The sequence below is a fragment of the Microtus oregoni genome, unplaced genomic scaffold, assembly GCF_018167655.1.
Source record: "Microtus oregoni isolate MIOR12 unplaced genomic scaffold, Mior012 000005F_ref0000423, whole genome shotgun sequence".
NCBI classification, from domain to species: domain Eukaryota; kingdom Metazoa; phylum Chordata; class Mammalia; order Rodentia; family Cricetidae; genus Microtus; species Microtus oregoni.
In genome coordinates this window covers 37,297,669-37,325,666 of record NW_024543064.1, presented here as the reverse complement: position 1 = coordinate 37,325,666, position 27,998 = coordinate 37,297,669, and the positions used below count along the sequence as shown (strand labels likewise).

The 27,998-nt window shown below is 36.9% G+C and overlaps 1 protein-coding gene across 1 annotated transcript; it reads left to right on the top strand.

The window, feature by feature from the left end:
* The first annotated feature begins 4,462 nt into the window (after window positions 1–4,462).
* LOC121447869 (selection and upkeep of intraepithelial T-cells protein 8-like) lies at window positions 4,463–7,799 on the top strand. Its single transcript, XM_041651142.1, has 3 exons — window positions 4,463–4,547; window positions 6,807–7,154; window positions 7,492–7,799. Exons 1-3 carry the CDS (start codon window positions 4,463–4,465, stop codon window positions 7,797–7,799), a joined length of 741 nt encoding a protein of 246 aa, XP_041507076.1.
* The last annotated feature ends 20,199 nt before the right edge of the window (window positions 7,800–27,998 follow it).

Sequence of the window (27,998 nt, the reverse complement as noted above, 5' to 3'; positions counted from 1 at the left end):
TTGCTAGATACAAGTCTTTTTGTACTTTTATTTCTCTTGTCATTTGCTTTGTAGGTATTAATTGTTCTGAAACAGTAGGTGGTATAGGAGGGAAATACCAGAAACATACCTGTCATTTAGTGATTAAATCTCTATATGTCTCTTTGTTGACTGTAACCCACTTTTCCAGGTAGTGAGCCAAATAATCACCTACCCACATTGTATGGGAAAATCATATGCTAGAACAGTGTTAAATAAAATCGCTTATGCTATTTCTGAGATATCTAAAAGCATACCATAACCTTTAAGTATTTTCATATTATTTGAATTAAAGCATCACACAGAAGTCTCATGTATGAAAGTATCAAGAAGAGAAGAAAACCCTTGGGACAACTTTCTTAGTGACATTCTAGCTTTATCTATCTAGCCCATGAGACCCAGCTCATTTTATATTATTTTGTATTTATCTTTTTATTAGTTGTATTCACTCTTTTACAGAGGAAAATGTTTTAAATTTTCTAAATTTCAATTGATCGCCTTTTAAACTTTATGCCTTGTTCTGTAATTGTCAGACCAAAGAGCCTTTTCTTTGTGTAGATTTTCTTTCTGAATTATATAAATTCAAATTTATATTTTTGATACCTCTTGAGATATTGATAAAATGTTTATATTATAATATTTTTGCATATGAGCTCCTAATTAGAAATCATATTTTCAAAAGACAAATTTCCATTTGAATTTTTTAGTGCTGCATAAATTGCTTAGGCTAATGTGCCTCCAATTCTGCGTTATTCTGTTCCCTATGGAGGTTTATTACCCTTTTGCCAATTCCATACTATTTTCACCATTGAAGTTTTGTGTAAGTCTTGATGATAGCATGATCTCTGTAATCCATATTTAGAATTGTTTTGATATTGTCTGACTTTTAAAAAAGAGTTATTCTTTGCCTTCCTATACACAATTCACATAACGTCATTATATGTACAAAAATTTTGTCCTATGTCTTAAGCCACTTAAACTGCTATAATAGAGTACCACAAACTGGGTAACATATGAAGAACAGAAATTTCTGGTAGATAGAAGTGAAAATGTTATCATCTGTCAAGAACTTATTATGGTGCTATCCATGAGTAAAGAGTAAAGGGTAAAAGGCAGAAAAACAACATGGGGATGGTTTGTCCTATTATAAAGATTTCACCCTTGATCGTAAACCCTCGCTCATAATAATGACATTAGTTCATGTATAAGAGCAGAGTCTCCATGCTCTAATTACCTGTTTAGGCTGTTTATACTCTCACTTCTTAATACTGCACCATGGCAATTAAACACCAACCTGGAAGGGGGAGGAGACATGCAGGTCACAGCACCTGGGAACAAGACTTGCCTATACTCCTTTATGCTGATTTTCATTCAACATATAAAATATCTATATAGTTTGATAAAGTTACAACCAACCATATAATTCTAGTACCATTATAAATTGCATTGTTTTAAATTCAAATTCAAAATAATCATGGCTTATATACAGGAATATAATTTACATTTGAGTATTAACATGTAACTTACAAGTTTTCTTGACACACTGAGACTTTTCATGGGTCTAATCATTAATACTGACAGTCACATATTATGTCAATTCAGACGGCTTTTATTCTCAGTGTCTTTTTTTAAAATTTTATCTTCAGTTATTATTTATTTATGTGTGTTTGCTTATTTATTTATTTATTTATTTATTTATTGTTTTTATGTCGTGACTGGTTTCCCCTCTTCACCCTCATTCATTCCTCCTCCTCCATTTTTCTTCACAAAACCGGCCTCCCATGGTTATCAACCAGCCATTGCATATCAAGCTTCAGTGAGACTAGGAACCTCCTCTCCTATTAAGGCTAGATAAGGCAACCAAGTAGGAGGAAACGGTTACAAAAGCAGGCAACAGAGTCAGAGATGGCCCTTGCTCCCACTGTTAGGAGTTCCAATAAGAAAACCAAGCTACACAACTATTTGTGTCTTTTAATACTGGCCAGTACTTTCATGAAATATTTCATTACAGTAATAATGCATGAAGTTTTGCACATGGATAACATATCTCCAATTTCTGTCTAGGGAATATGTTTTAATGTGACATTGCCTTTATTAAGTTAAGGTTGTTCTTTTGTTTATAGCTTACTGAGAGGTTTCACCATGACTGAGCACTGAATTCATTGAGTGCTATCTTTCTATTTAGTTGGTAATCTAATTCACATCAGTGTGAATCATACTCAGTGATTTTCAAATGTTAAACCCATTTGAGGACTTCACTGTTCATAATATACAGTATTATTTTAAGTTATTGCTTGACCTTATTTATTAATATTTAATTTATAGGAGTTATTCATTTCTTTGTGGGAAATGTTACTCTACAGTTTTTTTCTTTTGTTTTAAAATAGTTAATGGATGACCATAGCTCATGAACTGAGTTGTGATATCTCTAAATTATCTCACTTTCTGTACATTGTCCAGTTGTGTGTCTCCTTATCAATTACAATTTGCTTCAAGGAGAAGCTTGTTTGATGAGAGCTGAACAGTGCATTGATCAGCAGGTACAGTAGTATAGCATTAGGAATCACTTTATTACTATGGTCATCTAGCAGAATAATAGTACTAGAATTCTTTTTATACATGTATATATTTTAGAAAGCTTCTACAGTAGTAAGCTACCACGTAGCATTTCAAAGGGCCTTTTATGTTAGTTTCCCTCCTCATATGTCTTTCTTTCTCTACCTTTCCAAATCTTCACCAGCTTTCTGTTTGGATAGTTTCCTTCATGTCTTAAGTTTTCCTTTCATTCCTTTTCATAAGCTGGAAGCTTTGCTGTGTGGAGTCTTGCCTTGAGATCACCACTACCTTTATCCCATTTAGCACAAGGCTTTTCTTTAAACTTTTTATCTCTTTGTGCACCAGACTTAGTTGCATAAACTTTCTGGTGCTTCTTTTTCCTCAACCTATACATTTTGTAGTTTTATTTTGTAGGCTCCTTTTCATTATAGCTCTGCATAAGAGTGGCCATTAATAACCATATTAAACAGTTAATACTAGGCTCTCTTAAAATCTCTGATAATGTCATTAACCTAACACTCTTCCATTTAGACTCAGGCAGATATTTTGGGCAAGGGCAGAAGGCAGCCTCGTTCTGTGCCAAAATATCACAAAAACTGTCTCTAGGCTACTTACTAATATTCTTTCCCTTTGAAACTTCTTGAGTTGGGCCTCACAACTCAAATTCCCTCAGCACTAGCTTCCATGCTCCTACTAGTCTGGCTCATTGAGCCATGCTTAGTGCTTAGAGCATTCAACTGGTTTCCTAATCCAAAATCCCAAAGTTCAGAATCTACCAATAAGCAGTGGTCAGGCCTGGCATAGCAATACCCTGCTTCCTGGTACCAACGTCTGTCTTAGTCATTCTTCTCCTGCTGTGAAGAGACACCAAGACCCATTTAGCAACATAATTGTAGTCGATTTTCTTCGAGGGCCAAGGGCCAATCTCCTCTAGGTTCTTGGTTTAAAAAAATGGTACCTGACATGATTTTCATCTTATGGAATATTTAAATCCATTTAGAAAGTTGTTAGTTACTCCCACAATGTTCCTGCCATTATTCTACCAATGGGCATGTCTTGCCAGGCCAGTCATTGTTGGATCATGCAGAGTTCATGGCTGGGTATGATTGATGTATTTTTTTTTAATCATAGGCTTGAAAAAGTCATTAATGTGCAATTCATCCAGATCTTTTCTTTTGTAAGGTTATGTCTTTGTTTTCAGTTATCAACAACATAGTCACAAAACATTTTTATATTTAAAGTTCAAATTACCATTAAATATTACTAATTAGCTGAGCAGTGGTGGCGCACACCTTTAATCCCAGCACTAGGGTGGCAGAAGCAGGATCTCTGTGGGTACAAGGCCAGCCTGGTCTGTAAGAGCTAGTTCCAGGACAAGCTCCAAAGCTAAGAGAAACCCTGTCTCAAAAAAAAAATTAGCTAATTAACAGGTTTCAACACTGTTCCACTGATTAGAAATAATATATATAATTGTTAACAAATGACATTAGTTTGCTCACACTTTGATTTCAAGTAATTTTTCTTATATTTTTCTTCACATTATGCATGCATGCCTTTAGACTGCCTGTTTTTGTTTCATAGATGCATTAATTTACTTTAAGTATTTTTTTCCACTGTTTGTTAAATACATTTACTGGGGGTAGTGCTCACTTAGAAAATTTGATCAAAAGGTTAAAGTAACCACAGAGTGTAAACTAGAGGGGTAATGAGTTCTCCTCTGATCAGAAACATGTGTGATAACAATCTCTTTTTTCCAACACTGTGAAATTTATTCTTAATGGAACTTTAAGGTTGTCTCTTTTCAAAATTATGAATAAATTGTGTGTATTTAGACAATCTATACTTCATATTTCATTGTTTCTTCCTTGTTCTATTGTCCTTTTCAGATATGATGAAGCCCACAGACTCCTGTTTTTCTAGATATCATATGTGCTTCACTTTCCTGCAAGTGATAGCATTAGCATCGACTTCTCGTAAGAATACTTACTTTTCTTTAATCCATTTCAATTATGAAAATGATGCAAGATAGACTTCTAGTGTCCAGTTTGTCATTGACAGAGATTAACAAAATCACTTCTTTGCAATATCAAGTAAAATAGTCAAAAAGGGACCAACAACTCTTCTTAGATTAAAAAAGGAGTGAGATTACAGGGTCTACGAACTGTCCCTAAGCTAGAGAGCCAGAAAGAAGCATAAGTCTACCTACCAGGTCATGAATGTCTTAGAAGAGAAGAAAGATCTGAGGAAATAAGTGGTAAACAAGAAAAATATGAGCTGGAATCACTGAGTTACTAAAGCCTCAATGTAGAATGATTTGAACCAGAAACACCCCATCATTGGTAGGCACTGGTGGTTACCTTTTACTTCCCATGATTCTACCAGGTTCTAGTGGTTAGAAAAGAGTGATGGAAAAAGTAACCGTTCTGAAATAAGTTCACCTTAATTAGTTCTGCATTCGATATGAACTGTTTTCCCACAGAATTACCTGTTGAGTTTTATTCCCTGACTGAACTGACCTGGGAGAAGGAAGGGTAATACTGAACTCAAGTCACCTCTTTCTGTCCTGTCTTTCTTAGAAGACAGAGACCTTGAGAAGCTTCAGGAAGGGTCACAACCCAAAGGCACAGGTTCACTTATAGGCAGAATTCAACTCATGAAACTGCAGAACGTTTCCTCTCTCTCCCCAACACACATCACATATTAGTATTACATCATTAAAACATACCATCTAGGTACATTGATCTTAGTATATATCTGTCTTCCAATAAAACTTTCCAGGACACACTGAGAATTAAAACTATAGTACATAATGACAGAGCAAGTGAAAGCACACAGAGATTCTGGAATTGTCAGGCTAGAAATGTAATACAATTATGATTAATATTGTAAATGATCTAATGGCAAAAACAGATAATAAGGAAGAACAAAAGGATACTATAAGCAAACCTAGAAATTCTTAGAAAGTAATGGAAAGAAATCTTATATATAAAAAGCACCATTGCAGAAATAAAGAATTTCCTCTTTTATGGGTTCATGAGTAGACTGAAAGGTGAAAACTTGGCAAAGAACATCTGACCTTGAGTATTAGTCATAGAAATGTGTAAACAGAAGAAAGACTAAAATTATTGCAGAGAAAAATCCAAGAATTCTGAAACAAATGCCCTCTTTCAAAATAAAGTAAAAATGACAAAAAGCTTGAAAACAATCTGGATGCCACCTCAGTTAGGAAGTTGTAAGGTTTTAACTTTAGGAGAGCTACAAAAGTAACTAACCACCTCTGCCTACACTGTGTGATCAGAGGCAATAACCAATGATCAGAGCATAGCTCTCCAATAGTTAGAAAATGGAGTTGTTTTTGCCTATCCTAACTCTCACAAGTTACCAAGGCTGTCCTGGAGATCATGAAAAACTTCTCAGTAATAAACTAAGGGCTGTGGGGGTTAGGTGATACTGTCGACTACAAATAACAATTATCCAAACTTTCAAATGAAGTTGTAGGTAATTACAAATTGGTTTTGAAGTTTTTCCTCAAATGATCCACATAGGCTGTTAAACAGTGAGATTCAATAATTGAAAATTGATGAGACTTTAGCTGCTCTGCCTTCAACATTGTAGGTGTGTTTTGCTGGATTCATGTTACTATGGCATTCTTGGAGGAGAGTGAGGTAGGAAGTAGTGTGTAGTTGGAGGAACTACATGCATGGGAGACAGTTCTGGAAGGACTTTATCCTTGTCCCTTTGACTCTCAGTGCTTCTTGGCAACAAAAAACTGTGCTTCAGATTCTCAGGTCGACATTCTGTCTCAGTGGGGCTGAGAAACAGTGGGAAAAAAACCTACCATGAAGTGAAGCCTCTGCTACCAGGAATCAAAGCAATATTTTCTCATTAAAATTATTTTCTTAGGTATTTTGTCAATATATACTATCACGAAAACTGACAATCAGCCTTGTGTAGGTTTCGGAATTCCAACACAGTTATACCAGACACAGTTTCTTCCATACAATTCTTAAGTAGTGAGACAGATCGCTGGGGATTCCTACTTCACTAGAATCTATTTTAAAGCTAGCATTAGTATTCAAAAATATTGAAAGATAAAAAGCAATGTAATCAGAGTTGAATATTTAGATCAGCTGAGCCTTGTGGGCAGGATTTGATATGTTCTTCTAAGAAGTGTATGGCAACAAAGTCTTGTTAATTTCAGATTGATTTTGATTTTCAATTTTTCTCCACAGAGAATCTGATGGTGACCACTCCCACTGGACATTTGGTGGCTAGGGTAGGAGGCCAGGCCGAGCTCAGCTGCCAGGTGTCCCCACCACGCAGTGTGGAGTCTATGGAGGTGCGCTGGCTCAGGAGTGACAATTACAAACTTGTTTATCAGTACAGAGGTGGCCACGGGGTAAATGGAGAAGCTGCACCTGAATATGTGAATCGTACAGAGTTTGTGAAAGAGGCCATTGGGAAGGGCAGAGTGGCGCTCAGAATTCATAATATTAGAATTTCTGATGAAGGACCTTACCAATGTTTATTTAATGATAGAGGTTTCAGTGATGTGGTCAGCATGAACCTCAGTGTGGCAGGTAAGTTGTTTGTGGAATATAGTATACCACTGTCCTTGTGCCCAATAAACTGAAATACTTGAAAATTGTCATGGTGGTTTGTTAAGGCTTTTTCATATTTAAAGTTTTTAAAATAGCCAAGTAATGAGTAAAAGTCACACATCTATCTAAAAAATACTCTATGCAGAAAATAGACATCGTATAGTAGCAAATTAGCCTAATTTGAAAATAACAGATGGAAGTCAATTCACTTGTGTTATTAGACTGCAGAACATATTATTGAGGCTTCTTTTTCCCAACCTGTCAGTCAAGTTTCAGAATAATTACTTTGCTTTTATCTTCTTGTCCTTTCCAGCAGCATTTGGATTGAAGACACAAATCCATGTTGAGAGTCCTGCTTATGATGGACCCAGTGTGTGTTGCTTTACAGAGGGGTGGTTCCCACAGCCCCGAATGGAGTGGAGAGACAGTCAAGGGGAGGTAGTTCCATACTCTTCCATGTCATACTCCCAGGATGAAGACAGATTTTTCCACATGAAGTTGACTCTTCTTCTTAGAAGTCAGTCACAGAAAAGTATCACATGTTGTGTTCTAAACCCTCTAACAGGTGAAGAGAAGCAAACAAATCTCATCCTATCAAGTAAGTACTCAGTCATGAGGGGTTAATTATCAACTTGAAAATACACAGAATAAACCAATCTCCATTAAAGGACTTACTGTCTTGCAGAGCATCCTTTGTATCTCTTTATCATTGATGCTAGTTTTGGTAAGACAAGTGCTAAGTGTAGTGTATTGAAAGAAAATCAAAGAATGGAAATTTATAATTAAGCATATATGAGAACTCTAGAGACATATCTCAATAAATTATCTACTTTTGTGTAAGTTTAACAAGATGCTAATTCAGTAACATAAAAATGGTATTGATCATTTTGAACTATATTCTCTTCTTAGAAAAAATAACCATACTCTATGGGTTTTTATAAATTCTAAGTCATTAGGACACATTGATTATTGTCACATAGATTTTCTCTGTAGTTGCCTCAAAATCAGGTCTACCAGTGTGTAGTTCTGAGTCAGATACAAAAACTGGGAAAGGTAGGAAAAAAGAAAGTGAGAGAGGGATGGAGAGAGATTGGAAGGAGGAATCAAAGAGAAAGAAATGGAATGAAGAAAAGGAGGAAGAAGGGAGAGAGAAGTGGGAGAGAGAAGGAAGGAATAGAGGGAGGAAAGAAAAGAGATGGGGTGAGAAGAAGTTATGGAGAAAGGGTGGGATGGAGAGAGATGGAGTGGGAGGGAGAGAGAAGGAGGAATGGAGAGAGATGAAGCAGGAGAAAGATAGGAAGGGAGGAGATAAGGTTAGGAAGAGTTGCAGGACGTGAACCTGCTCTCCTGGCAGCAGCTTCTTGGTCTGGTGTGGCTCTTTAATATGTGTATCTTAAAAATGTTCTCGTCTTTTTTTTCACAGATGCCTTGTTTGAGAATAACATGAAGAAATTAATTTACATTTTCCTTTCAATACCATTTTTTTTATCTTCATTTTATTTTTTAGCTTTTTGCTTCATGAAATCAGGTAACTGATCCAAAAAGGATAGAATCATTAAGGCATTTTCCACCTAACTTTATTCCTAAGTAACAAGTAGAATTCAGTTAAAATTAAATGGTATTCATTTCCTGCTTTTATGCACAGCTTACTTCTTATTTTACAGCTGTTGAATTTACATCTCTCAACTCTGAGAATGCTAAAGCAGTTTTAGTTTTAGGGATAAAGATCACTATGAATAATTTAATGTGCTTTTTCAGATCCACAGTTAATTTTTATATCCCTTAAACACAACACACTGAAGCACTAGACGAAGTACTAATTGAAACACAAAAATAAAAGAGGTCTTCTTCTTTTTTTTTAATGTTATTTCCATCACAGTAAAGTCACCTTCTGTCACCTCAAGCTTCTGAGTAATTGATGTATGTGAGCCTTATTCTAGGGAAGATTTAATGTGATCACAAATTCCAGAATACAGTTTTGTGGGGACAGTGTGTGTGTGTGTGTGTGTGTGTGTATGTTATATGTGTGTATGTGTGTACATATGATGTGTCTGAATATGGTGCATGTGTGTATATATGGTGTGTGTGTGTTTACGTGGTATATAAACATCATTGTGTTCAGGTGTTGGACCTGTGCTTCTGCTCTCAAAGACCAGAGATGAACTTTGGGTTTTCTACTCTAACCCTTTTCAATTTTATTCTTTTAAAAGAAGGTCTCTCACTGAACCTAGAACTAGGCTGACAGCATGGAAGCCCAAGAGATCCACCTTTTCTGCCACCTATAGCACTGGATTTATAGGTGCATATGCAGGCACACCCAGCTTTGCTATTTTTTTAATGTGGGTGATAAGTTGGAACTCAGATCTTCATAATTTCACAACAAATGCTTGCCCTCTGAGCCATTTCTCCAACCCCTCATATTATTTTTAATGTTCTACTTTTTAAGCCTTAGTCTTTAATAAATTAATATGAAAAGAGGTAGGTACTTATATACATCAATAACTGCTTTACAACCAAATTCTTCTCTCTCATTTTATAGAAACTAATTGTATGCACCATACTCTGTAATGAACAATACTTATTTATAAGAACAACCTTTGGGACTGGGGAGATAGCACAGCAATTAACAGCACTGGCAGGTCTTCCAAGGACTTGGGTTCAGGTCCCAGCACCCAAATGGTGGCTCACAACTGCCTTTAACTCCAGTTACAGGAAATCAAATACCATTTTCTAGCCAGTTTTGGCATCTTGCATGCAAATGATGCACAGACATACATGTAGGCAAAACACCTATACATATAAAATTAAAGAAAAAGAACATCTCTTTTCTAACTCCAATGACAAAACAAAATTTATTGTTTACTATAGAACAGAGTAAAGCTGCTATATGGAGACACAAGAATTCAGAGGCTGAGTAAATAATATAGCAGAGAATAGCAATTAGATAAGTCACTAAGAAATCTGAGACCAGGGCTGGAGAGATGGCTCAGAGGTTAAGAGCATTGCCTGCTCTTCCAAAGGTCCTGAGTTCAATTCCCAGCAACCACATGGTGGCTCACAACCATCTGTAATGGAGTCTGGTGCCATCTTCTGGCCTGCAGGCATACACACAGACAGAATATTGTATGCATAATAAAGAAATAAATATTTAAAAAAAAGAAATCTGAGACCAAAGTGATGAAAGAAGGCTACAATTTATCATTGATTCAAAGATAATGTGACTCAAAGGAGAATTTGAAATCCATTCATTCTATTAACTTATCTCATCCATAGACTCCTAATTAATAAATCGTATTTAGAGGATACTTCCTAATGTCAAATATTATGATAATTTATTGAGTTTATTCAAATGATTCCTGAAAGGTAGTTCTGTTGCTGTCATTAGGGTGAGGATACAGTGGGTTACACAGATTACAAAGGACAATGCTAAGAATAGCCTACAGGTTTGGCTTTAAATTTCATGCAATTACTTCCAGTACTTAGTGCTCCGTCTTGGTGGCTGTGACTTAATCTACTGCTATTTGAACCAAGAAAAGCAACTCCACAGTTACCTGCCTGCTTCTGGCAGTGGTCAGGCCACACAAGCTGCAACCTGGGAGGAATGCTGTTCCTGGAGGCATCAGCTCTGTTGCTGCCATTAAAGTAGCTTAACTCAATCTGTATCATTCTATTTATAAATAAGACTTGAGATTCAAAGGTTGGAGTGAGAATATGCTAGCTCAGAGAGGTTAAGTAGCAACTATTGAACCTTCTCTCCGTGCTGGCATCTCCCAAAAAGCATGTTCTTCTGCTCCACCAAAATAAAAAATCTTTGCCATTCAAAATCCATCCCTGCTACTTCCAGTGCATCTATCCCTCCTAGATGCCCTCTGAGGCTCTATGGTGTGGTGATTCTGGAAACATACCCACACCCAAAAGTTATGATTCCAGATACTAAAAGTCAAGTCAAAATTGTGTTCTTTTCTAAAATATAAATCTAGTTACTTCAAAAATCTCATTCATCCTTTTCTGGAAGGTGATATGAAGATTAACTATCCTGTGGATATATATTCAATAATCTATGAAGAAACACTTGTGTACTGTCTGTTCAGCTTAGGAAGTGGGTCTCTGAGCGGGGTCCTCGTAGCTCAAAGGTGAGAGCATTTTACTGACACTTATGAAAGAACCAACCACTTCAGTTCTCAGAATCTGTGGGTCCAATTAAACCCCCTCATTTTAGCTAATGCTATTCTCACAGCTGCTGTTGTCCAAGACTGAATCTGACGAGGACTCCTATGAGCTGAGCTGTCTCAAGGCCCCACAGTCATTGATTTTGCGTTAGGTTAGGTTGTTATGATCAAAAAAAGGAAACTTCTGTTATCTCTGGTAATCTTACAGCCAACTGAAATGTCTGATACAGAAGAAGTCTGCTGCTTCTGTTCTATTTAGTGAGTATGACTGGAATCATGCTGCTTACCTTTTCATGTGGTTGTCCTTGGGCGACTCTCTGACACTGCTAAGCTCCTTTTACTAATTCTAACTCTCTCTGTTCTAGGACATGAATCTGGATGTAGAAAACATTTGCATAAATTAGACATAATATCAATGATCTTACAATTCCTGTGTTTTATAGCCTTCTCTGGAATAATCTTTTCTAACTATCTGCAATTGCGGAACAAAGGTAAATAGTATTAATGGTGATAGCATATCTCTGGTCCTCTTGTTTTCAGAGATATAAGTCTCTTTGGGATTGTTTAGTTATGTGAAACTTACATCATCTCCGGGAGCATCTGTGGTTTGGGTGTAATCTCAAAGGGTCATACTCTAACAGAACGATATGGGAGGCAACAGCTAAAGCTTCCCGTGCTTTCAGCTGTGTTAGCGACCAGATCCTTCTGCTCCTGACACAGGAAGAAAAAAACAAAGCTTCAGAAAATATTGTGGAGTCAGCTCGTGTTTACTTGCCATTTAATAATCAGTATACATATGTGGCTTATGATTTAAAAATTTTAGCAGTTTTTATCTTAGAATCTGTATTGAAAATATATGAATTTCTATTTCATTCCAATAATAATATTTCATTAATATGAAATGTCATGAGCCTTTTTAAACTAAAATCATTCTGTAGATCTATTAAGTATGAAATAAGGTCATTATTTATAAGCAGAGTTTATGATTAATAGAATAATACTAAAATATGTTTTTACATTTGACAATATTTTATTCCTTAAAGGCTTATAAGGGAAATATGTATAGAGAATTGTTAACAGCAATCAGTGCAAAATGAGACTATGTACTAATATGCACATTTCTTCCAAACCACAAAAAAGGACTTCGTAGTCACCGTGGTCCCCAGACGGTCTCTCATCATTTTCTCTTTTTCCTACCACTTGCTAGAGAGGCCTCGGATCATAGAGTGCTTAGACCTATACACTTCTATGATTCCTGTCCAAAGTTCTTCCTTAGAATTCATGAATCCAGGAAATAAATTTTTCTATGCTTTTATCACCAAAAGCAAACAATTTACATTTATATTGGCAATCAAGTACCCAGAAAAATAAAGCAACTAAGACAAAATTACTCTGGACATCTTTGTTCAAGTAACTGCTTATTATAACTTCTGAAGATTCTGCAGGAGAAAATGTCAGGAACAGAGACACAATACAGATCATCTCAGCCATTTCAGGAGCCATAAATATCCAGTTCCTCCTGATTATAAGAGGGTTGTCAGCCTTAATGACTACTGTAGTCAGCTATTGTGGACAGAATAATAAACTGAGCAGGATCATGAGTTGGTGCATGGACACCTTTATAAGCAACTAATCATGGTATCATTTCCCATATCACTAACATTGGGTAAGAAACCCATGAGCAGGCAAGAGACACACCCACTCCCATTCTTAGAAGATCCATATAAACCCCATGCCAAACTATCACAGCATGTGTGTAAATGGCCTAGTACAGGCCCATGCAAGCTCTGAGATTGCTGCTTCAGTCTCTGTGAGATCCTAGGAATGAATCTTGCTTACTTGTTTTTCTTGTGCCAAAAACCTTTAGTTCCTACAATTCTTCCAACACCTTTTTCTGCAGGCTCCTCTGAGCTTCACCTAATGTTTTACTGTGTGTCTCTGTCTCTGCTCTTATCAGCTACTGCAGGAAACCTCGCTGATGATAATTGCATTAGGCACCCATCTATGAATATAGCAGAATATCATTAGGAATCAATTCGTTGACATTTTGTTGGTCAGTCATGGATAGTTCTACCCTAATCAGAGCTTCATTTGTACATGCCCAAATTTGTTTATATTGTTGGATAGTTTCTTGAAACTGTGGTTATGGACCCCCATTTTCTTGCTAGTTGTCATGTGGAGACTAAATTGAATTAAAAATGCTTTCAGTGAGACTTGGCAAACAATGATGGACCAGGCATCTTTCCATCTTACATCACTAAGTTTCTTCTTCTTTCTGAATCCAGCTAGTGAAAGTCTCTGCACTTAAGAATTTATATAATTAGATTGGGCCCACCCAAATAATCACAAATAGTCTTCTTATTTTAGGATTTATAACTTTAGTTACATCAGAAGACTTCTTTTTCCATATAACATATCTCAAATGTTGAGGGAGTATGTGTAGATATTTTGGAGAGCAATTCTGTTTGCTACATTATGGCCTCCAAATATTTATCTGTCTCTTAAACACAAAATTCATTCAACCCACTCTGAGGTTCCCCTAACTTTTCATGCAACATAGCATCAAATCAAAGTCAGCAATTGCAAATAGTTAAGAAAGGATACAAGATACCTAATTTAAATAGTTGTAAGAATTATTCAATCAGTCCACTGTAAATAGCAAAACAATGTTTCTACAGATTATTTTTCTTTTCATCCTCATCCTTCTTCCCTCCCTTCCTTCTTTCCTTCCTTCTTTTCTTCCTTCCTTCCTTCCTTCCTTCCTTCCTTCCTTTTCTATTTTGATACAGGATTTCTTATGTAACAGAAGCTCAATTCAATCCTCCTGCCTTAGCCTTATCAATGCTGATTATAGGCATCTATCACCACATTCAGCTCTGAAGAATCCTAAGAAGTTGTAAAATGATATTAAATGATATTGTTTAACTTGTCTTGGTCTAATATACACAGCCTCATTAATTTTCTATTTTTTTAAACTTTCTTAGTTTCTATTTCAGATCCCTTATTTTCTTTGTACAATAGTTGGATGGCAAATATGGCAGAGGTGGTAGCTTTTCTGGTGGCAACTTTCAGCCTTACAACCATAGCGTTATTATGGATACACATAAAAAGTAAGTAAACAAGAAGAGTCATTATGTTAAGATAAACACAGACCTCTCATCTCTTGAATGTCTTGCTTTGTAATTTATTATTTGCCAAGGTTTACTTAGTTTCTCAAGAGAGAAGAGAGATTAATACCTAGACTCAGCTTTTATTATGTTATATGTTAGTATTTTGAAGTCAAGTTGTAGCTTTCTCCTGCTTGAGTTTTTACTTCAAGTGTGCAATAAAAAATAAAGGGTATGGACTGGAAAGATTTCTTAGTGGTTAAGACAACTGGTTGCTGTCTAGAGGACCTGGGTTTGATTCACAGCATTCACATGGCAGCTGACAACTGTCTGTCATGCCAGTTCCAGGAGATCTGATGCCTTCTGACCTCCATAGTGCCATGAAGTGCACTGGCATATATGCAGTCAAGCATATACACACAGAATAATGGCATAAGTTTGAAGACATTTTTAAAGTGGTCAGATTCTTTTGTTCTCTTACTAACAGCAGGCAGAATCCCCGTGTTGCTGAGATTTTTTTACCCCATGCTTCAATGAATGAACCAATTTGTTTGTTGATACTGTTAGAACCTTCCAAAAATATAGAGGTTGCCTCTCCAAAGATATGTTGATGACATTATTTTCTACACAGATCATTTTTGCCCCATCCATATATTTCATGAATTGAAAATTGTTACAACTTAGTCCTCCTTGGATATTCTTTAACAGTTTTGCAATATATGTTAAGAAAGTTCACTGTATTCCATTTTTGTTCTGTCGGAGAATTTAAGGCAATAGTTAATAAGTTAGAAATGACACAGATTTTATCATCAAAATGTTTCTGTTGTAATGAGAATCAGCGTGTTTTCAGTTGTAAATGTAATGTAATGTAAATGTAAAATTCCTCAATGTTTCTTTTATTCAGTTGGCAATTCATATCATATTTAATTTCACTGCTTTTCTCACTAGAATATCTCTAAATTAATATTGAATGACTAATGCATATCAATAAATATTTAAAAATATCAATGTATAAAATCTTGAGGAGTTTTGAATACATAAGTTGACCAATCCCAAATAGTTTCTCATTAGAGTAAAATAAATTCAAAGATTTTAAAATACACTAAATCAATTGAACCTATGAAACAATTTGAGTACTTTTTCTTTCCCTCAAGTGAGAATAAGAAAAGATAAAAATATGAATATATACAAAGCATACAAAACTAAATTATTGAAATATTAATGTAAAAATTATAGTGTAGTTGCACATTAATGAGTATTTAAATGATAGGATGTGTAATCACAGCTGGGTCTCTCCCCAGATTACATCAACTGTAGATCAAAAATATTTTAAATTTTTAAAATATTTTACTTGAATGGAACACCAACCCTGTCACAAAACTTTTCACCTACAGTCTGTCCTGCCTGCAAGATACGCTGGGCAATTGTGGGTGGCACAGAACTTGAACCAATGAGTGTTCTAACCAGGGGCCCAATTCACAAGAGGAAACATATACCTAGCATTGCCTGGATCCCCAAAACCAAGGGCTGGATAGACTAGAGACCTAGGATAAAACCAAAACTGACTGGCAAAGTAAAGTTGATGAAATGATCCCTAATGGTGGTCTCCTGTACTTATAGATTGGTGTTGTGATGGGAGCAAATGCAACACTCAGAGTCAACACTACAGTTTTTCCTCCACCAATAGCTCCCAGTTGCCCCTCTACACAGGCTTTTCTAATTTTTAGCTCTAGTTGACCAGCATCAAATATTCCAGTAAAGCAATATTTTGCCTTATTATTTCTGTTATCTTGTTAATCACAGCTTATTATTCAAACCCAGCTAACTAGAACCACAGGATCTTAATTCAAAATTACCAATGGCCCTGGTAGAGTCTTTAATATTACCTCTGAATTTTCAAAAGCCAGGCTCCATCTTCTGCACTGCTTCTCTCATTCTTTCGAGTTTCACATAACACCCCTCTGAGCTCTTAACATTTAATGGTTCTTCTAGTTCAAGATCCAAAGTACTTCCACAAACTTCCCCAAAACATGTTCAGAGTTGGCACAGCAACACCACACTCCTAGTACCAATTTGCCTTAATTAGGGTTTCTTTTGCTGTGATGAAACACCATGACAAAAAGCAGGCTGTGGAGGAAAACATATATTAGGCTTATACTTTAGCATTGTTCGTCACTGAGGGAAATTAGAAAAGGAATTCAAGCATCGTAGGATCCTGAAGGCAGGAGCTGATGCAGAGGCCATGGAGGGGACCTGCTTACTGACTTTCTTCACATTGCTTGCTCAGCCCACCATCTTATAGAACCCAGGACCAACAGCCCAGGGATGGCACCACTCATCATAGGCTGGGCCTCCCCCATTGACCACAAAATGAGAAAATACCTTACAGCTGGATCTCAAGAATGCATTTCCTCAGCTGACATTCCTTCCTGTAATGATTCTAACTTGTGTCAAGTTGCCAGGAAAACCAACCAGTACACATGTCTTAGTCTACTTCTGGACCATAGGAAAATGGGTAGATGGAGTTTGTGTCCCTCCCTATAAAGGAATTGTAGCAACATGTCCTGAAACTAATATTCCATGATTATCAGCAGAAAACTCTATATTCATGGCTTAGCCAATGAACATCAGTATCTGGTATTATCACAAAAACAAAGATTATGCTGTTAATGGAGATAAGATAGCTAATCAACCTATTATATTCATTTACCTATTATAGCTTCTGATAAAAAGAACTTGAAAGATCGTAATTTATCCTGTGTTCTAGCCTTATTTACAGGAAAGAGAAAAAGAAAACATGAAACAAACAACAGAAATGTAGTCAACCAAATTCAGACTCCTGCTCCAGATTCTTCAGTGAATTCGTTCTAAGAAAAAAGGATGAGAGAAGCTTCTACAGCAAAACAGATATAAAAGAATACCCAGTGCTATTATTTACATTTTAAGTGCCCTTCAAAAGTCCAAGTGGTAAAAGCTTGGTCTCCAGGGTGGTATTATTGAAGGACAGTGAAATCTTGAAGAAGAGAAGACTAACAGGTGGTCTCTGGGTAATTGTCAGCAAACACTCAGAAAGATAATGGGAAATTAGCTTCATCTTATTTCTTTATTTTGTTTTCTAATCATTGTATGGATGGTTTTACTCTGCCATTTACTCTTTCCATGATGTACTTCCTCCTGTCCAGAGGCTCAGAAATAACAAGCTTTCTATACATTTATAGGGGAAATAAAGAGAGGTGGGGAAAGGGGGCGATTTACCCTCAAAGTGGGTGTTTCTTTTGAAGTCTGAAAATGAGTACTGTCATCTGCCTGACCTTACTTCTTATTGAGTGATGTGGGAGTGCCATATATCAATCTGTTGATTTCATTGGTTAAGCAATAAAGAAACTGCTTGGCCCTCATAGGTTAAAACACAGGTGGGAGGAGTAAACAGAACAGAATGCTGGGAGAAAGAAGCTGAGTCAGAGAGTCGCCATGATTCTCCCACTCCAGGCAGATGCAGGTTAAGATCATTACTGGTAAGCCAGCTCGTGGGCTACACAGATTATTAGAAATGGGCTAGTCCAGGTGCGAGAGTTAGCCGAGAAAAGGCTAGTTATAATGGGCCAAGCGGTGTTTAAAAGAATACAGTTTCCGTGTAATTATTTCGGGGCATAAGCTAGAGTTAGCCGTGTGGGCAGCCGGGTGCCGGGGACGCAGCCCCACTGCTCCTATTACAACAATTGAGCAAGTGTGTCTACGACTGCTGCTTCCATCCTCCGTGTCCTTCAAATGTGGACCGAGCATCAGTAACTTTCCATGGAACTTCCAGAACTCCCACTCTGTGTTGGGACTGCAAAGGCATCCAGATTCATGGATTGGAAAATTAATGGATTCTCTGCTTCTCTAAATCCTATTGCATAAACCAAATCAATAAATTGCATTTTATAATATACACATATTCTGTTGGTTCTCTTCTTATTGTATCTTATAGGGTTCACAATAGCCTGAAGTGTTTTGAGCATGTTGAATCCCATTGTCCAACAACTCAAGAAAGAGTTATTCATTCCCAGTACTGGGCATTTTATTTATTGTCATGAAGTTTCTAATTGGGAAATTTCCCCCCAATTAAAGGGTAGCCCTATTTATTTTTGACCTCCCACTAGCAATGAATGTTTGTGCCTCTTACTTCACATCCTTGCCAGGATGAGCTGTCATTCATTTCTTTACTGACAAATGTAGTTGAAGCATGTAAGATAAAATCCAAAAGTAGTGTTGATTTGCATTTCCCTGATGGCTAAGGCTGTTGATCATCTCTTGAAGTGTTTCACAGTTATTTGAGTTTCCTCTTTGAAAAATATTTGTTTTGATCTGTGCCCCATTTAGGGTTGGGCTATTTGCTTCCTTGATATCTAGATTTTTAATTGATAGATAGATAGATAGATATTAGCCATCTATCATATGTATAGTTGATAAACCTTTGTTCAAATGATAATATTCTTTGCTATGCAGAACCTTATCAGTTTCAAAAAGTTCCATTTATTAATTGTTGTTCTTAGTCCCTATGCCAAAGGAGTTCTGCTCTGATGGAGGAAGGTCATTGGCTAATAAAGGAACTGCCTTGGCCCATTTTATTGGTTAGAGGATAAGTGGGAGGAGTAAACAGAACAGGACGCTGGGAGGAAGAGGAAGTGAGCTCAGTCTCAACAGCTCTTCTCTCGGGAGCAGACGCCTGAGAGAGACGCCATGCCCCGCTCCCGGGATGAAGCTCCGACCCAGGATGGACATAGGCTAGAATCTCCCCGGTAAGCGCACCTTGGGGTGCTACATAGAGATGATTAGAAATGGGCTAAATTAATATGTGAGAATTAGCCTAGAAGAGAATGGGCCAAGCAGTGTTTAAAAGAATACAGTGTCCGTGTAATTATTTCGGGGCATAAGCTAGCCGGGCAGGCGGCTGGGGTGTTGAGGAAGCAGCCCCTCCGCTGCTCCAATTACTACACTGCTCTGAAAGTTTTCTCCTGTTCTATTGAGTTCAAGACTATTCCTCACTTTCTCTTCTATCAGATCCAGCTCTTCTGGACTTATGTTGAGATCCTTGGTTCATTTGAAGTTAAGCTTTGTGCTGAGTGATAAGTATGGGTTTGCTTACATTCCTCTACAGGCAGCCGTCCAGTGTAGCCAGTTATCTTTTAAAGATATTGTCTTTTTTCCAGTGTGAATTTATGACTTCTTTATCAAAAAGTAGGTGTCCATCCCTATGTTTGGAGTTTCAATAAGATTTCAGTGACAAATGTGTCTGTTTTGTTAAAATACCATGACGTATTTATTCTTGTAGCTGTTTAGTACAATTTGAGATGGAGAGTGGTGATGCCTCCAGCAGTTCTTTTATTATTCAAGAGTGTTTTAGCTATCCTGGACTTTGTATTTCTATACAAAGCTAAAAATTGTCTTTTCAAGATCCATGCAGAAATATTTTGAAATTTTGTTGAGATTTGGAATTTTATTTAATAGGTTTGCTTTTGTCAGAATGGACATTTTTACTGTATTAGTTCTATTGACCCATAAGCATGGGAGATCTTTCCATCTTCTGAAATCTTCTATGTCTTTTTTCAGTGTCTTAAAGTTTTATCATACCTTCATGTACTTGGCTAGAGTTACCATAAGACATTTTATATTATTTGAGACTACCATGAAACGTGTTGCTTCCCTGGCTTCTTTCTCATTACGTTTATTATTTCATTATAGGAAGGCTGATAATTTTTTGAACTTATTTTGTATCTGACTACTTTACTGAAAGTGTTTATCAGCTTCAAGTGTTTCCTGATTGTATATTTGGATTCACTTATGTATACCATTATAATATGTGCAAAAAGTACTATAACTTCTTTTCTTTCTATTTGTATCTTTGGTATGTACATTTTGTGTTTTTAGTGTATAGTATGCTATGGCAAATTTCTTTTCTAGTCTGATTTATTTGGTGTTCTATATGCTTCTTGAACCTTGATAAATAATTATTTTTTTAAAGAAATTTTCGTCTATGATTTTGTTAAAAATTATTTTCTGTGCCTTTGACCTATGTTTATTCTCCTTTTTCTATTACTATTATCCATAGGCTTGTTTTTTTCATAGTGTCCCAAATTTCTTTGATGTCTTGTTCCTGAATTTTATTAGATTCAAAATTTCTATGACCAAGACATCCATTTCTTCTATCTTGTCTTCAATGCCTAAGATTCTCGCTTCTATCTCTTGTGTTCTCTTAGTTCTCTTTTGCCTCTGAGGTTCTTGTTTGAGTCCCTAAATTTTTCACTTCTAATTTTTCCTCAGTTTAGGTGTTTATTTATTCTATTTCTACTTTCATGTCTAAGAAAAGTTGTCTTCATTTTCTGCCACTGTGTTTTCATAGATTTCTTTAATAGATTTCTTCACTTTCCCTTTCAAGAGCTTGAACATATTCATAATAGCTATTTTGAAGTCCTTGTCACGTGCTTCAGCTATGTTTCATTTCTCAGGACCTAAGTAGTAGGATCATTGGTCTCTATTGGAGAAATGTTTGTTTTGGCTATTATTGGTGTCTAGAATCTGGGTTTAGGATGGCTTTAATTTCTAGATGCTGACATTTATTTGTTGTTGCTGTGTGAGTGTCCCGTTCCTTGGTTTCCATTGTCCTCTCTGGTTCTTAGGACAGTATGGTGGCTGTAAGTTTGGTATTGGAAAAGCTTTTGAAATCCTTCTAGTAATTAAGGTCCAGTAATTAAGGGTCCTGAGTAGAAAGTAATTCTAGGTATTGGGAGCTGACATTAATAAATGGAACTAGAAAGCGAGCCTGTAAATGTCCGGTGTATGGAGGAAAGTTGGGTGTGTTACCAGGATCCTCATAGACCCTCCTTCTGTAACACGTGGTCTGCTACAGAGCTGATAATAATAAGGCTGGGAGACTGGAACTGGAAGACTTGTGAGAAAGTGAATATTGCCTACACGATTTCCTTGCCATCATCCCCAGTATGTATCCAGGGGTGACCTTGGAAGTTGGCAGAGGAGCAAAAGGATGGTGTGGTGGTGGTAGGCTGGCGGAGAAGTTCTGCATGAAATGGGGAGAGGAAAGTAGGGGAGGCCGCATCAGGTGGTTTGCTTCAAAGCTGAGGGTGAGCCTGGGGGATTGGAATTGGTGGAAAGAAGGGAGAGTGAAGGTCTCCTACCTGATTGTTTCCAGAGAGTTCCTAAGGTGGGCTGTGACAAAAGAATTTTTATTTATTCTTAAACTTTTCAGATAAAAAATAAAATCTAACAATTGTTACATTTTGTCTTTATTTTGATGAATAAAGTTGAATATCTTTTTTTAAAGTTACTTTTCCCCTGAAGAGTTAATGATGCTCTAAATCCTTATTTTTTTTTTCCATTGGTAGATATTTCTTCCTTACTTTTTATTCATTAAATTTGTTCTCTGGTAATTTTATACATGTCTGTAGTACATTATGATTAACTAGTCCCTTTTTCTCTTGCTTCCTTCCTACCCTGGTCAGTTTCTCCTCTTTCCTCTAGGTTCCTTTTCCATGTTGTTTTTGTTGTTGTTGATTCATGGCCTACTGAGAGTAATGAGGGCCATCTGTGTGATCTATTTCTGTAGACCCAACCATGATGAGCTCAATAGAGGCCTGAGTCTCGGTAGTTTTCTCTAAGGCAATACCTGGTTGCAAAAAACATCACAAACTGAGACAACCCAGGCACCACCCAGGAGAATACCATTCAAAGGAAATTCCTAACGTTCCAGCCATTATAGATAGGATCACCCGCCAGTACACTCCCTGCTAATGTAACTTTTCTGGGTCTTGCCTTTAAATAATGCCCTCTAGAAGGGCGGGGTACCTCCTCTTGCTGTTGTGCTGACAAGGTACCTGCCAGCTTGTAAAAAGCACTCAATAAACCTTGCTTTTACATTTCAGTGAGTCGGTATCCTTGGTGGTTTTGGGGTCTCCACAGAATGGGCATAACATCCCCTGGAGTTTGATGAGCTCGTCCATGGGTATACATATGAAGATAATCTTTCCTCTCCAAAAATCTTTCCATAAACTACAGCTCAGCAAAGGTGGAGCAACAGTTGACAGGTCTAGTCTGGTAGAGACCCAGAACAGGCTAACTCAGTTACTATGTATCTATGATTGCACTGGCTAGCTTGTATTCCGACAGTAACATTTTACCTCTCTTCACTTTGTCTTCTAGTTCTTACACTCTTTCTATTTTTTCTCCTACACTTTCTTTAAGGTGGTAGTTAAGTCTTTGTAGGTAGTTTAGATACACTGATTAGTACATTTCTCTAAGGAATAAACAGTTTGGCACCATGTCATCAATTTAGCTAAACAGCAGTGATAAACTACCCCATAGGACGCCTGACCTTCCCAATAACTGTTTGACAATATTTACAATGACTTGCTTGAAGTCACTTCTGAGGGGCAAGCCTTGAATCCTGGAGATTAGTCTGTTGCCCTTAATGGCCATGCCACTATACAGCAGTGGGCACATCTTGTGTGGTGTGTTGATATTTTAATTCACAGATAAATTAGACATTGATGCCTTTTCTCCACAGACAGAATCTTCTGTCATTTTGAGAACTAGCTAGCATGAAAGAAGCTTCTAACCCAATTCCATTTTGACTTGTTTATTTCTTGCAACCATTGTGTGGGTGTTTTTAGCCATAGGAACTTATAATTATGTCTGTTGGGCAACCAGTTAGGCTTTTAGAGAAGTCTTTGATATTAAGCATTATGTTTGAGCCCTATTATATCTTGTCTACAATTTTCTTACAAGGTAATAATTTAAAATTTATTAAGTATATTTTGGAGGTATATAGAATTCATTTGCTTTTATTTTTATTTTATTTTATGAATTATAAATCTCTTCCACATATTTATAATATGACCTTAATTTTCTTCTAATTGACTTTTTAAAATTTTTATATATACCCAGAGTGAATGCTAACCATATCCAAGCCAAATCTTTCCCTCACTCCCTTCAAGACACCCCAATACTTTCACATCTACCATTTATTACCTTCTTTTTCTAAGGCTGATTAGTACCATATGCATGCACATGGGTGTGAGACTATCCACCCACTGGAACCTGGGCAACCTGCTAGTAGTCAACTCTCAAGAAAAATGTTGCCCCTCCTCCAAAAGTTATCACTTGCTAATAAGTTTCACAGTTTATTGGTGGGGCTTCATGAATTGGAATGTTGACTGCCTTAATTCTATGTAGTTCATCTACTGTTAATTATAGCTGCTTAATTCATGAGTCCAACAGACAGGTTGTGTGCAGGATACAGCATTTTACAACACTCCTCCCCATGCTTCAGCTCTTACATCTATTTTTTTTCCTAATATACCATTCTAATATGTACCCGAGCCCTTAACAACACTCGTAAAAAAAATGCTTTATTTGGGGTTTAGACAAAAACAGTTACTTATTCTCAGCAGTTGACAAGTTATAATCCTCTTAATTGATTGTTGTCCACTGCAAAAAGAAGCTTCTCTGATGAAGATAGAAAGCAGCATTAATCTATGATAATAAATGTAAAAATATGTAGCAGTTTACACAACTCCATATAACAAAACAATGGAAGTAATTTGCCACTGATCTATGACCTCCCCAGCCACAGAGTTTTGACCAGGTTTATATTACCAAGCATAGTATTCTCTCCTGTAGCACAGATTTCAAACACAATAAGGAAATGATGGTTTTCCCCATAGACAGTCCTGTCACTATTGCATAAGTAGGTGCATCTTGCTTGACTCAGTATTGAGACATGCTGAGTCCACTGCTGGGCAAGTCCATTGATGACTTTTCTGCCCAATAACTTTCATAGAAATTCCATCACCATGAAAGCTTGGAGAAAGCTTCGAGGTCAGTTCCAGTTTGATTTTGCTTTGGTCTTCTGCAAAGATGTTTTATGTCTCTAGAAATAAGGACTTAGCATCTAGCTATTATAAAGGATGATGACTTTTAAATTTTAATAAACTTGGGGCTAGAAAGATGTTTCATCTCTTAGAGCAGCTGTTGCTCTTCCAGAGGACCTGTTTCTATTTCTAGCACCCACACAATAGCTCAAAATCATCTGTGACTTCACTTTCCATAAGATCTGATGCTCTCATCTGGCCTCTACTCGCACCAAGCATATACATAGCATACATATACAAGCAAAATATTCATGCACACAACATAAAAATAATACTTTTTAAAATTTTGATAAACTTTATTATCTTTAGCACTTTCTTGTTATTGAAAATCTGTGAACTGAATGAATAGAATAAACAAGTAACTGTACTTTTCTATAAGACAGGTTTTACCTTAATATTTAATATCTTGACTTGGTATTGTCTGTTCACTAAACCTAAATAAATGTGGATAGGTTATCACTAATTAAAATTCAAATTCATATTATTGTTCACTCATGTTCCATCCTGAGTCTTAACACTTTGTTGTATTGATAAGATAGATAGCTTTTGCTTATTAACCTTACATTGCTTCTCTTAAAACTAAGACCCACTAATGCAAAAGTCTATTAGGTCAAATTCATACTTTTGCATAGCTGATTATTTTCAATCAATATGTTACAAATAAGTTGGTTTTCATTTATTCAGTGCCATAATACTTTGCATACTGTGGAGGTTGCTTCTAACACATGCTATATGAAGACATGACGAACTCTGTCACTGTGAAAAAAACAAAAACACTGAGACTTCTGATGATGCTAAGAGTTCTCTGCCCATAGAATTTCTTCTGTGCTGTGGAGATCCCCCTCTCTTATACACACACACACACACACACACACACACACACACACACGTGCGCCTTCTCTCTTAACTATGGGATTTCCTTGGTCCTTTTGTCCTAGATGACAGTTCTAGTGCCTCATATTTGAGAGATCTCTCCTGTGAAATTGCTAAAGTGCTTCTCAAACAGGAGAGTTTTGTGTGCTACTTTTGTCTTGTGATTTTTGTCTTTGTCCATGATTAGACACAAAAATCTTGTTATTTATTGTATAGATTCATAATTTATAATATCATATTTCTACCATTACAGTATCATGAAGAAAAAATTTCAACATACCAAAACTTTCATAAGCTATGAGCATTTATCTCTTTTTTCCTCTTCCCCAAAACAAAAGATTACAACTCTTTGTGCTACATCTGTGCCTTTGCTTCTTGAATATAACATAATAAGTAACCTACAAGGTATGTCCACTTTAAACTGACTTTTTCACTTACAAACATTACTTTAAGCTTCATTCATGTTACTCATTTTGATGTGGGATTCCCCTCTGTATGCTGTGAATACCATTGGCTAATAAAGAAACTGCTTTGGTCCTGAGTTCCTTGCTCGTGCTCTCTCTCCTTCTGCTCCTGATTTGGACTTTGAGATTTCAGTCCTGTGCTCCAGTGTGGGTTTCTGTCTCTGTCTCCTTTCATCGCTTGCTGAAGGTTAATATTCAGGAGGATGCTTATATGTTTTTCTTTGGGTTCTCCTTATTTAGCTTCTCTAGGATCACTAATTATAGGCTCAATGTCCTTGGTTTATGGCTAGAAACCAAATATGAGTGAGTACATCCCATGTTCCTCTTTTTGGGTCTGGCTTACCTCACTCAGGATAGTGTTTTCTATTTCCATCCATTTGTATGCAAAATTCAAGAAGTCCTTGTTTCTTACTGCTGAGTAGTACTCTAATATGTATATATTCCATACTTTCTTCATCCATTCTTCCATTGAAGGGCATCTAGGTTGTTTCCAGGTTCTGGCTATCACAAACAATGCTGCTATGAACATCGTAGAGCATATACTTTTGTTGTATGATAAGGCCTCTCTTGGGTATATTCCCAAGAGTGGTATTGCTGGTGTGCCCACACACTGAGACAATGGGGATGTTCTACTGGGAACTCACCAAGACCAGCTGGCCTGGGTCTGGAAAAGCCTGGGATAAAACCGGACTCTCTGAACACAGTGGACAATGAGGACTACTGAGAACTCAAGAACAATGGCAATGGGTTTTTGATCCTACTGCACACACTGGCTTTGTGGGAGCCTAGGCAGTTTGGATGCTCAACTTACTAGACCTGGATGGAGGTGGGGGTTCCTTGGACTTTCCACAGGACAGGGAACCCTGATTGCTTTTTGGGCTGGGGGGGGGACTTAATTGAGGGAGGGGGAGGGAATTGGGAGGTGGTGGCGGGGAAGAGACAGAAATCTTTAATAAATAAATAAATTAAAAAAAAAGAAACTGCCTTGGGCCTGTGCAGGGCAGAATAGAACTAGGCGGGGAAAGCCAAACTGAATGCTGGGCAAATGAAAGCAGAGTAAACAGTCAACAGGCAGCCCTGCTGGAGACAAATGCTCAAGACAGAACTTTATCTGGTAAGCCACAGCCATGTGGCGATACACAGATTAATGGAGATGGGTTAGTTTAGGATATAAGAGTTAGCCAGAAATATGTTTAAACTATTGGCCAAACAGCGTTACAAATAATATGGTTTCTGTGTGATTATTTTGGGAGATTGGGCAGCTGCAAATAAACAAGTGGTCTCCTACAATATCATTCCTATTGAAAAGTTATTTTTTGAAACTCTCCTCTCTGTGTGTCTCCCTCTTTCTATCTCACCCTCTCTTTCTCCCGTTTTCTCTTTTTTCTTCTCTCTCTCATTCTTACTCTCTCTCTAGCAAGAACAAAATAGAATAAAACAAGAAACAAAAGCAAAACAAGAAAAGAAACACACACCAGAAAAATCAAAACGAACAAGTAAAAGACCAAAAAAGTAAAAAAGAAAAATGTGATAACAAAGGAAAACAAAATGCAAAGTCCTCCAAAATACCATTGAGTTAGTTTTGGGTTGCTCATCTATTCTTGGGCGTGGGGCTGCCCAAATCTATATCCAGTGAGATTCCGTTTGAGAAAACTGAGTTTCCCTATGCCAGTGGAATCAATTGCAGATAGCTCTTGTTATTAGGGGTGAAATGCCACTTCCCACTTTCCAATCTCAGTGCTGGGATCCCGTCTGGCTTAAACCTGTGCAGATTTTGTGTGTGCGAGTTGATAAATGAATCAGTCCTGTTGTGTCTGAAAGACATTGTTTCCTTGCAGTCATCCATCATTTCTTGCTCTTACAGTCTTTCTGATTCCTTATCTACATAGATCCCAAAAGCTTATGGGAGAGGGGTTTGATCAAGACATATATTTCATTTAGCATTGAGAGTCCCAAAGTCTCTCACTCTCTGCATATTGCCCAGCAGTGGGTCTCTGCATTGATTTCCATCTATTGTACAAGGACACTTCTGGGTTGAGCAGTTCACTGCTCTATGAGTATAGCAGTGTGCTACTATAGTCATTTTACTACTATGTTCTTTTAGCAGACTAGTAGTATTAGGTTTTTCCCTAGGCTCTTTACTTACTGATCTCAGATTGTTGTCCTTTTTAGAAGTGTTAGATATAATGCTGTCTCATGGAGTAGGCCTTAAATCCAATCAAAATTCATTGGTTATTCCCTTGACATCTTTGTCACTATTTAATTAGTAATATTATTAATTAAT

Excerpts from the sequence above, each read along its gene's own strand:
- LOC121447869 (XM_041651142.1), top strand. The coding sequence starts at position 4,463 with ATGATGAAGCCCACAGACTCCTGTTTTTCTAGATATCATATGTGCTTC. Across the intron at positions 4,548-6,806 it reads AGCATTAGCATCGACTTCTC|AGAATCTGATGGTGACCACT; the intron begins GTAAGAATACTT and ends TTTTCTCCACAG. Across the intron at positions 7,155-7,491 it reads CATGAACCTCAGTGTGGCAG|CATTTGGATTGAAGACACAA; the intron begins GTAAGTTGTTTG and ends CCTTTCCAGCAG.